The sequence below is a fragment of the Electrophorus electricus genome, chromosome 4 (assembly GCF_041902795.1).
Source record: "Electrophorus electricus isolate QZ-2024a chromosome 4, ASM4190279v1, whole genome shotgun sequence".
Taxonomy (NCBI): domain Eukaryota; kingdom Metazoa; phylum Chordata; class Actinopteri; order Gymnotiformes; family Gymnotidae; genus Electrophorus; species Electrophorus electricus.
Genome location: NC_137500.1, coordinates 27616943 through 27628565, shown reverse-complemented (window position 1 = coordinate 27628565; position 11623 = coordinate 27616943). Strand labels below are relative to the sequence as shown.

At 46.7% G+C, this 11623-nt stretch overlaps 1 protein-coding gene across 3 annotated transcripts; it reads left to right on the top strand.

Annotated features, from left to right (window-relative positions):
• Positions 1 to 200: 200 nt before the first annotated feature.
• zgc:92242 (SH2 domain-containing protein 4A) lies at positions 201 to 10375 on the top strand. Of its 3 annotated transcripts, XM_035523866.2 has the most exons (7): positions 201 to 348; positions 478 to 623; positions 1725 to 2169; positions 6302 to 6449; positions 6777 to 6864; positions 7208 to 7481; positions 9742 to 10375. In XM_035523866.2, exons 3-7 carry the CDS (start codon positions 1992 to 1994, stop codon positions 9900 to 9902), a joined length of 849 nt encoding a protein of 282 aa, XP_035379759.1. In that variant the 5' UTR covers positions 201 to 348; positions 478 to 623; positions 1725 to 1991; the 3' UTR covers positions 9903 to 10375. The 3 variants fall into 3 exon arrangements, with proteins under 3 accessions (XP_035379759.1, XP_081569160.1, XP_035379758.1); XM_081713034.1 differs by lacking the exon at positions 478 to 623 and having other exon boundaries at positions 213 to 348; positions 7208 to 7340; XM_035523865.2 differs by lacking the exon at positions 478 to 623 and having other exon boundaries at positions 214 to 348.
• Positions 10376 to 11623: the final 1248 nt, after the last annotated feature.

Here is an 11623-nt window from a genome sequence, read left to right as displayed (position 1 = left end):
AATGCTATTTGAATTTCAGTTTGCCCAAAGAGCTCCCTTTGCTCCCTGTGCCGAGGAGCACACGGCTGGGGTTCGGGGTTGCCAAGAGAGCAGAGTGGTGAAATAAATGCAACGTAATATGAGGAGAATTTGTGAGGTGCCAAAGAAAAGTATTTGTGAGAGAGAGAGAGAGAGCGAGGGAGAGAGGGAGAGAGGGAGAGAGGGGTGGGGGGCGGGTGTGTGAAACAAAGAGGAATGCGATGATGTCACGCCACCCAACCACATACAAAGGGAGAGAGAGGCGCGCACACGTTTGCGAGTCCTCTGACAAACTTTGCTCCCGTTGACTCTGCATCTTTTACTTAAAATGTGAGTATGTGTTTACACTCCTTGCTGTCTAGCCCTCAGAGAACACTTTGTTATATGAACAGGTTTTCTTTCTCGTGCATGACTTTCTCTTTGTTTGTTTCTTTCCCTTTGCACCGCTAATCCTGTCAGGTCTCCGTTTGGGAAGAGATAAGTTTGTTTTGGCTGTGTTCGATGCTTTGATCACTGCTGTCCTTGTCTCCTTTTACTTTTTTCACTCCTTTTCCAGGCAACTTTATGTCTCTTCTGTCAATCGTTGTGTAAAAGTTTTATAACGGGTACGTCCATTGTCTTTCTGACATGAACGTGTCTGAATGTTGGCAAAGGGATTACAGTCAGAGCGTTTCTTAACGTTTCCTAATCCTTGTGTAATGGTTCCTCATCAAGCTCCTTCTTGCTTAGCTTCAAGTCAGAGCTTTTCTGTGTGCAGGTACAGGATTGTCACGCTGAAGTGTTAAGATAACGTCAGAGTAAACCCAAAACGTCACTGCGGTTGCGGTAGCTTTGCAGGCGAGCTCGTGGAGAGCACGCTCTCTGGAGTGGAGAGGCATGGAGACGGCTCCTCTGGTGTGGGTGACCAACAGCGAAGAGAGACAGAAACAGAACAGCAGAAATACTGACAGTGGGAAACAGTATGAAAAGTTATATTTATAGTGCGCTGACCTGACAAGCAGAAAGAGGGCAGTCTATGAAAATAGCTGTTGGATGGACAGATGGATGGATGGATGGACGGGCGGATAATCACGAGGGATGAGTATATAAAGTGAGGGAGAGACAGAAGAGCGGGGTTCATTCTGAAAGTCAGCAGACGCAGCTGTGAGGCTTGGGCAGGGGCCACACACCCGGCTCGGCTGCTACAATCCGTCTTTGTCAACACACGCACACACGCACAGTTAGACGAGGCAGCCAGGGTCGCATGAACGGAACACTCCAACCAGCAAAGCAGTTTCCCCTGCTTTGGAAACAAAGGGCTTCCCAATAACCTGAAACGAGAGGGGTGGTCACTGTGTAAATGCTGTTGGTGAACTCCACGCTAGCACTACAGTAGTATCACCCCCATTCAGTGTTTGTCTGCACAGTTAGTTAAAATGAGAGGTTGGCAATTACTGATTTAAAAAGATCTTAGGAATGAAAAACATTTCTTTAGTGGTTAACAGTGAACAGGAGCGAATAGGCACCTATTAGAAGATTTGTTTGATTGGTGGGAACACTATAGTCCTAACTGGTGGCATGTAGGCTAGTTGTGTGTCTTTTGTTAAGGTTAGCCGTGTTGGTTAAACTGTTTCTTTCAGAGTGAAACTCAGAGAGGACAGGCTGTACACAGTAGTAACAGATGTTGTAATGGCTCCATTCGTTCACACCTGCGCTCTCTCACACAGACACACACACACACACAGACACATCAGAGGACAGACGTGTGGTCCCAGTGTGAGAGGAATGAGCAGAGTCAACACAATCCAGACGACGCCTGCGGGAGGACAAACTACAGGAGGCCAGAGGTAGCTTTACCCCGGAAGGAGAAGGAGACCCAGAGGAAGTGAACTGCACGCGGCCTGGAAGCTGAATTTTTGGTCGTACCCCACGGAACACCACCTCCATTTCCCATCGGTGGTCAGGAACGTGCCCCGCCGCACGCACCTCCCAGCATGCTGCAGCAGATCCTGACTGACATGTACATCGACCCGGATGTGCTGGAGGCCCTGAATGAGGAACAGAAGAAGGTCCTCTTCCTGAAGATGAGAGAGGAGCAAGTACGGCGATGGAAGGAGAGGGAGGAGAAGGAAGGCAAGGAGGGGAGGATGGAGAAGACCCAGACAAAGAAAGGTAAGGAACTGGGACACGTGCCAAGACAAGGGCTGTCTGGGGCAGGCCCACACAAGCAGGGCTTGAGGTTTCTCTCTCTCTCTCTCTCTCTCTCTCTCTCTGATGATGATGATGATGATGATGTTGTTGTTTGTTGTCATCATTGTTGTGACAACGAAGGCTGTGATAGTAGTCATGTTGCCCTTGACAGCTCATTATCATTCATTATTCTTTTCAAGCCTTTGTTGACTCATAGACTCAAAGCAGGTCAGTCAGACAAAAAACATTCTCATATATTTAATGCAGCGTATCCAGTGGATTTGTTTGTCTTTGTTTTTGTGCTGGTTATCGTGGACAATCATTAAAGAATGATTGGGCTTATTTTTGGCCTTGTTCAATGAAAAAAACAAATAAAGCCAGAACAGGACATGACATACATTTAAAACAAAGAGCCTCTCAGCCAGTGTGACCCAATAAGAAATCAGGTCTGTGTGTGTGTGTGTGTGCTATGATTACACTAAGCCTAATGTGAGAATACAGGCTTGTCCCACTGAGCCCACTTCAAAGACATTGTTCAGCTGCCACAACTCTGAACAGCCCTCAAGCAGTTGAGACAAATAGTCAGTCATTTGCTTTTAGCCACGTGGCATGCCCGTATATGCTGTTTGGTATACTAAAATAGAAACCACGATAGCATGCCCGTTTCTAAGACCGCTTCTTTAGCTTAACTGCTTATTCACCCCCACCTGTTTGACAGCACCTGCACTATTCTTAGCTGTGTTCACGTAGCGACTTCTTCTTTTGAATTACTCTCGTGCTTCTCACAAGCCTCTTGCGTTCTATCATATCAGCACATATGCCACACCACAGATAGTAACGACACTGAGGGAGCTGAGAATGTTTGACATGTTCTAATATTACCAACCAACACCTTCATCTCCTCCCTGACACAAGAGCTAAATAAACAAATAAATAAATAATATGCAGATGCTAAATATTGATGATGAAGTGACAGATGAAGAGATTAGTGAAAAGTAGAGAATTCTAGATGGACCTCGTGGTACACCTGCCTGGAATGTGAAACATTTCAGATGCAAAACCTCTTTGGTTTCCCAGCAAGGTGACCAAAGTCACACTCAGAGTGATATGATGGGATAGAATGCACTGGGTCTGCATACTCCCGGCCCGCTGCGGTTGTTGAGGAGAAGGCCGTTCTGTAAAGCGCACCCATCCAATGCCGCCTCCACCTGTGGGCACGCCACGCCCCCGCAGGCGTGTGTGGTGCACCTCGTGGAGGAGCGCCGTGTCACATGGACCCAACGTAGCAGGGCTTTTGTGTTAGCAGGGATGTACATCACCACTACGTAGGCAGAGACACAAAGGCGTCCTTGTGCCCAGGACACACGGTCAGTGTCTTGGTGATTTTTTATTTTTTTTTTCTGACGAGCACGCAGGGTTGGGCTGAGCCTCTCATTCTGCAGAGGTCAAAGCGCACGTCAGTGGTAGTCCTGGTGAACAAAGAACCCTCTCCCTCTCTCTCGTCTCATTCTTGGCTCATTCGATATCATGAGTCAGCACTGCAGTAGTGTCCTGTGCTGATGTTCCAAAGGTGGCCTGAACACACTGCCAGACGAGGGCTGGGTGCACGATGTGGTGTGAAACCGGAGATCGCACCTGTCCTATTCCACAACAGCTGAAAAGCTTCCAAAGGCCAGTGTCCATTAGCCCTCCAGATGCTGGTCTCATGTCACACGACAGCACACTTCTCCAGGATGCCGAAACTAGACCAGCTACATCCCGCTTTAGGAGGCCTCGTGAAACCAAGGTGGACAAAATATACAACAAAAATTACTACTGAATCTTAAAATTTAGACCATGTCTTGATGACTGGGCATTTCATTTTTTACCGTGTGTGTGTACAAAAGTTAAAATAAATAAATAAATAATAGCTCTAATAGACCTTGCCTGTGCTATGTACTAGATTATCCTTATTGTACACGGCTTTAGCTCCCCACCCCCCAGCTCTAACTGAACAGCATGTGCCACATGACCACAGTGTTTCACGTGTTTAAACCCTGTGCCTAATCAACAATGGACAGCTTTTAGAACTCATACACACTCGTATGTACACACCCACATTATCAAAGAGCGTTCCAGCCCTGATACTCTGTGTGTGTGTGTGTGTGTGTGTGTGTGTGTGTGTGTGTGCGCGCAAATGTACAACTGTGGTAGCTGTTTTTTTGCATAGCCACGTGACTTATTTACATTAGAAACAATCAAACAAAAATCCCCCAGAAAACATGCACAAAACATGAACCCAAATCTGAAAATACCCACACAAGCAAATGCCACTGATAACCACAGAAATGCCAAGGCTAGCATACAAAATATAAAAAGAAAAAAAAACACATCAGTGAGGTACAACATCCAGAACAAACAGCAACAGAACCGTGTCCACTCAGGTGCAGCATTGCGGAGGATGCCTACTCTACAAGAACTGACCGAGTGGACGTTTCCCTCCAATACTTGTAGCATTCATTCAGAGCTTAGTGATGGGCAGAGATCTGTCATTCCTAATGAATCTATTAAGGCACCCTGTGGAATTTCACTTCTTCTCAAGTGCTGCATGTGTTTTCAGTAGCTCTCGGCTGGTGGTAGCACTTTGCCACAGGTACTTTGCAGATTTGTTTGCAAGCAAGACATTTTGTGTGTTTTTTTTTTTGTTTGTTTGTTTGTTTTTTTCTTACCAATTCCTCTCATGCCATTTTATGGCATTTCGTGAATTTCTCGCATGCTGTGTGTTCTGTGCCTGCTGTCATGGGGAACTTGTGAAGTATTTGATGCCTTCTGTTTGTAACCCCGAGGCCTTCCCAGCAGCTGAAGGGTGACATGCTTTGCACCTGTGAGAACATATATGGAATGTTCTACCACGGAAATATAAGCCACACTGAAAGACATTTTAAAAGATGCGTGGAATTTCCCAGCGGGGAGAGAGATGGTTAACTATCGTTTCTGATAACGGCTTGTTGGTCTGCGTTACAACCAGAGTTGGGAACTGTCCATTAGATGGCATGACCACACTTGTCTTCTCTTTCACCTCCGAATCTATGCTGTCATGCGCACCTCTGCGTCTGTCTTTATCGCTCTCCCACTCCTGCGTGTCCTGGACTTGTGGCTGTCCTGCAGCGGCAGCCTCACCCAGCCCTGCTGGCTTGCTGTTGTCACACTCCGCAGAGCGCTGAATTTTCCCTGACGTGGACGGCGAGCGGTCCGAAGATCCCTACCACGCTGATCTCTTGCCACCACTCTGAGCTCAGGCTCCTCTCTGTTCCTTATATGGAATGCGGTCCTGCATTCTATGACCTGCGAGCATCCGTGTCATCTCCCTGTGTGCAGGTTTTAATGGTTGTTTGACATGTGGCACCTGATCAGACGTCTGCATTGTCGCTCTGTGCAGTTCACTGTGGTTACGTTATAATGACACAATGAGCAGGAAAGTAAGATGCACCGGTGATAAAGAATGCGTTGGTTATGCACCTTTTATGGGGTGAAGTGTGTTTGTGTGTGTTTTGTTTGCATGTGTGTGTTTGTGTGTGATTGAGTATCCCCAATTTACAGACCTTAACTATCATTTAGTGCAATTTGTAGGGCTGAACTCAGTTTCCATTATGCGTACAACTGTCATTTTCATCTTGTAAATTGGATAATCATGAAAACATAAACTGAGAGTTACTGCTGTAAAGTTCAGTACTTTCCAGGGAAAAGACTCTAGAGTGAAAACTCCATGGTCCCCATTAGAAACACTGGCTACACTGAAAGACCCCTCACTCGTTATGTCACAGCGCCCTCTGTTGGTGTAAATTTTAACTACGTGTATGGCGTCGCATGACCGAGGCCATTATGTCATCCATTATGGGTTTTGCTCATCCACGCACTAAATCGGTCATTTTCTTTCATTTTCTTCCTCATACATATTCCAAAAATCCCGGACTCTTTTTCACTTTGCAAAATGTGCGATTTATAGAAACATTGGTGGCGTTATAGTGGGATCAGAGACAGCAGTGCGTCGCACGTTCAAAACGTATTACAAAACGCTCACATGAACCTAATGCAAGCAGACATATGAAGACGCATTTGTGGCTGTGCTTTCCAGGGCCCTGTAAGAGCGTGAGCTGGCTCCTGGGGCGAGACGGAGACGTACACGTCTATGTCATCGGTGAGACAGATGAGTTCAAATCGTCCAAACTCATCTTGTCTGAACTCAGGGAGCAAAACAGGACTGACCTCAACAGAGCCAACAGGTACTGGATGGTTGAGTCTTCAACCAGTGTCTTTGTCACTAAATAAATAAATAAATAAAATTAAAAATAAATAAATAAATGCAAGCCTCCCCCATTTAGGTTGATTCTTCATGCCAATGCCTCCAGACTCAGTACATTAACAGAATAAACCAACTCTGTAGGAAGGGGTGTCTAATAGAAGTGGCATCTGATACACTAAGTTCAGATTTTCAATCACATCCTTGAAAAAGCCACACGAATGTGAAAATGCCTGCAAAATGATCCTTCAGTGAGGTGCAAACCCCCCGTGATACAAATGTGTTCTTTTTGTGGTGTGTCTGCGAGCAGACTTCAGACTGCTGAGCCCAGCAGAAGCAGCCCGTCCAACAGAACAGTCCAACCGGCCGCCGATCCAGGGATAGAGCTACTGCTTACCGTGAGTACGGGGATGGAGTCGACATGTATGTCAGCCTATGAATGCACATTCAGTGGCGTGTGTGTGTGTGTGTGTGTGTGTGTGAGTGAGTGATGGTATGTTGCTGTGCCAGAGGTACTGAGTTCAGTTTATGTTTTTGACTGGTACTTCTCTTGTGGAAACACTCCTAACATTCAATCCATATGCAAATGCACAGACCTAAATATGCTGACCAGCAGAAAACATCTGCCGCTGCTGTTGGTGTGATTTTAGGTCTTGCTCTTTTGACCCTCGGCATGGCCTGTATTGCTTCAGTGTTGGTGAGGGTTTATTTCGCATCTTTTATTTCCCACTCCTCTCGCAGAAAACAGAAAAGATGTCTGCTCTCCCGGACCCCCGGAAGCAGGACAGTGATTCCGACCAATCCTTGGAGGACCCGAAGGACGACTCGGACTCTTCGGACTCCACCGACTCCACGTCCAGCCACAGCAATATGGGTGTTTACAGGCCGCACACAACGAACACACACACGTTTGTGACGGACAGACTGAACAGCCTTAATTTGCAGAGGAGTGCCAAGGAGCAGCTGTCTGTCAACGTGAAGCCCCGCCCACTTGCCACACCCAGCCAAGAAAGGGGTAAATGAATGCAGCCCACCCCAGACACACAGTTACACATGTGCAGTAGGTGTGCTGTGTGCTAGTGTGCCCGGGCAGCCAGTCTGAGTCTTAGGATTTGTGTCTTCCTACACTAACATACTAAACCGAATAATAACTGATGAGTTGAATCAGGCTGAGAAGGGAAAGTTAAGTGGTTCTCTGCAGGATTCAAAAAAATATTTCTATACATTCACTGATTTTTTTATTTTATTTTTTTGCATGTATGTTTGACCACTGAATGAATACCACCTATAGCTTAATAACCTAATATAAGGTTATAGTGAATATAATCTACTTAGTGTGAACTAACCATCTCTGGTGTAGAGGTGTGGAATCTGCCGTGGCTGATGAATAGCGCTAGTAACAGACGGACGTGTCGTGCAAAGTGACTGCCATCTAGTGGACGTTTGGTAGGACTGCAACTCTTGGCGAAGTAGACGCTCTTTTTATAGTGCGGTGAAACCAGACATGCTGTATCTGTTTTGGGGACCCTCTTCCTGTGGGGAAACTCCCTTAACTGAACGTGAGGAAGGACTGAAAATTCTATAACTGTTTGTTTGAGTGGGGTTCAGAAACTCCAAACCCTTGGGTGTAACCTTTTCCATGTCGGCTCACCGTCTCCCAGTGTCGTTCACTCATAAAATTAGCACGCTGGTACACGTTGCACCATTCCACTGCAGGAAGTGAAATCCTGGACTAGAGCTCAGGCTGCTGGTCCCAGGTCAGTTGAGCGTGTCTGCGTGTGTGTGGCTGGCCAGCGCACTGACCCTGGGATATGCTGGCGTGCACTTTCTCCCAGAATATTTTCCCTACGTGCGTTTTTTGGGGGGGGGGTTTTTCCCCCTCCTCCATGTTTAATAATTGATCAGTTTCGGAGACGTCTCTGTGTTAATTATGAGACTGATAGCTTTATCTGTGTGTAAGCCTTCCAGGTTCACAGGTGTGAGAATGAAGCTTTAGCTCAGGCTGATACAATACGCCTCAGGAATCCAAAACTCGCAACTGCTGCGTGGAGGATGACCAGGTTCCATTCAGCACCAGAGTCTTCAGATAAAGAACGTTTGCAGTAGGCAGGAAGTGAACTGTGGGATTTTTACCGACACTAGGTCTGTACTATATTACCTCATTTATATAAAGGAGAGAGGGAGCGTAAGACCAAAGGAGGGGAAAAAGTGTGTGTGTGTGTGTGTGTGTGTGTGTGTGTGTGTGTGTGTGTGTGTGTGTGGGAAGGCTTGCACCCATTGCTAAACCATGGTCTCCATGGCGACAGCCTAACACAGGCAGAGGGTCAGGGCTGCAGGGAGCGGACAGAGAGACATTAAGAGGAAGGCGCAGATCAAAGGGCAGAGACTGACTGAGAGAGGGGGACAGATAGAGGGAGACAGAGGGGGGCAGAGGAGAGAGAGAGAGAGTGAGGGATGGAGGAGAGGAAAAGAGACGGGAGGGAGAGAGAGCGCGAGGGAGGGGCAGACCTGGATAGAGGCAGCAAAAAAAAAAAAAAGTGTGTTTATGTATGAGAGACAGAAAGTGAGAGAGAGAGACAGCAGATAGCAAGAGAGTCAGAGACGAAGAGCGAGAGAGAGAGAGAGAGAGGGAGAGACGTAAGAAGGAGAAATAAGGAAGTGTGGAGGGTGAAGGCAAAGGAGGACACGCTGTGTCACTTGGGAGAAAATAGACCCCTCACGGGTCAGACCAGGATGAGGGAGAGAGTGAGAGAGACGCAGAGGGCGGACGGCAGAGCAGAGACAGATGCTGTTCAGACTCCGAGGAGCAGAAGAGTGAGACAGACAGTATTTTTAGCTGCTCCCTGCGGGCTTAGAGAGCCTAGAGCTAACTCTCACACACATGCGTTCACTATCACTCTCTCGTGCGCACACTCTCCCCCCCCACCTCCTCTTCCCAGCTTTGTGGCTATCCATTGCTTTTCCTCCCTGTGACCTCCAGATCTGTCCCATGTGGGTAGGAGTGGCGAGAGAGTGGAAGGGCTGCTGTGTATATTGAATTCCCAGCTGGTCCATGTCAGGGTCCTAAAAGCTTTCTACAGGCAGTGGAGATTTACGGCCAATAAAAAGCTTATCATTACAAGACTAGGACTGATGATCAAATGTTTGGGTGAGCCTGAGGTTGAGGTTACCCCACGTCTTGTCCTAATGTCTATTGACACTCTCACACTCACTCACTCTCTCTCTCTCTCTCTCTCTCTCTCCTTCTTTCTTTCTTTCTCTTTCTTTCTTTCTAGGAGTGGTAAATGAACAGGTGACCTGTAACTCCTACGGTAGCCGTGTGGCCCAGCTGAGGATGAACTTTAACACACCCAATGCCAAACCCAGTTCCCCATGTGTCAAACCACCAGTCCCTGTCAAACCTGCCCACCTGCTGGCTCCAGCACCAGCTAGATGAACATGCACATTGAGCAAATCCCCACAAACACACACACACACACACACCTGAGGACTCTTTTTTGAACAACTACACATTTGCTTACCTGTATATAAACCATGACGAACTGAGCAGAGGAATGGACCTGACCACCAGCGTTCTGTGATGGTAGTGTACCGATGCATGCCGTGCTGGGGAGGAACGCGAGAGTCCCTGTGCATGACACCCACGGCTCACCTCAGTGCTGCACACGTCTCGGGTGGACAGAGGTCGCACGTCTCGGTGACGGTGGACACGTGGCATTACGTTAATGCCTTTCTACAGTTGCCGTTTTTATTGCACAACAAGTTCTCTGGAAGAAAGAAGGACCAAAGTGGGGTTTTTTTTGTTTTGTTTTGTTTTTGTTCTTTATTCGTACTTCAGATGTGCTTTGTAAATGGTGACATCACACTGTACCTAAAATTGAAATAAAACTTGTTGGATCTGAAGGTTGACATTATTGCTTCTGTTCTCTGTCTGTGTGTATCTGGTGTGTGACGGTCAGTACTTACGAGCACGGGTCAGACTGCTTTCAGATCAGCAAACCGCACGCTGGCACTGATTTAACTCCTTTAATAAAGCTTGAGAATAACTGTCACAGATACCCTGTAGAGTTTGATGGAACCTAACCACCTGCTTCTAAAATTTAGTCTCCATTTAGACTCTAAATGTTGATAAAATAGCAAGATTTGCAAGGTGCACAGATGAAATAATGGTGGACTCTCCCCAGCTGAGACTGGGTGTTCCTCTCGCAACTGCAGTGCAGTCCACAGCTGGCTGATAAAGAGGTTTGGACTGCAGCTCATTCTGGACGACTTCGTGCACAGCTGGGCCAAACGACAGAGGCACTCATCAAAGCACCAACGTAAAGCACAGCCAAACCTCCTGCCTGCCTACACACACACACACACACACACACACAGCAGTTCAATCAAGCAGTTCTATCTAAGCTAATGTTTCTAGTTAGCATGGAGTCAGTGGCCTGAGAGGAGGTTCTGCCTAAACCTGCTCCTCCCAGAGACTACGTTTCCTATGTGCCCATTTGAAATAAGCCTGGGTAAATTAAAGAAATCATTAAAAAACCTAAGAAACTTCCCAGAACTACAGCCGGAGTTTTCCGAGTTCTTTTTGCGGTTTGACATGAACTCCTCAAGCCACAATTGATTAATTGAAAGCTGCATCTACACTTGCAAGCCAATCAGATGAGCGTGTAGGACATGCTGTCAATCAGATATGACCCTCCCACACAAGGTCCTTATCGATCCATCTTGTGCCAGGTGGAACGATCCAGAAATCAAACTTATGTGGGAGAGTAAGCAAACAATTGATCCTAAAGCATGTACATTTTTGATCCTAAAGCATGTAAAAAAACTTTGCCTTCAGAATACGCACACAACTGTCAAATGCAGAATATCAAGTCGATACTGGAATAGGAAACAGAAAGCACTTATCAAAGATGCTATTGAACTGGAAACTGCAAAAGAGAAAAATAAATATGCATGTCAGCTAAATTCTTAGAGCAGAGAAGTATCAGCCCAGTACTAAAATACATCTGAATTGTTAACTTGTGTGTGATGACTATTCCTTCACATCAAAGGATATATCTCCCCTAGCCAGGCAGCTCGGAAAACAGTGTCCGCTGGTCCAGCCCTGGGAGCCATGTCACCATGAGCCAACTCCATAACATAAGGACATTTTCCCAT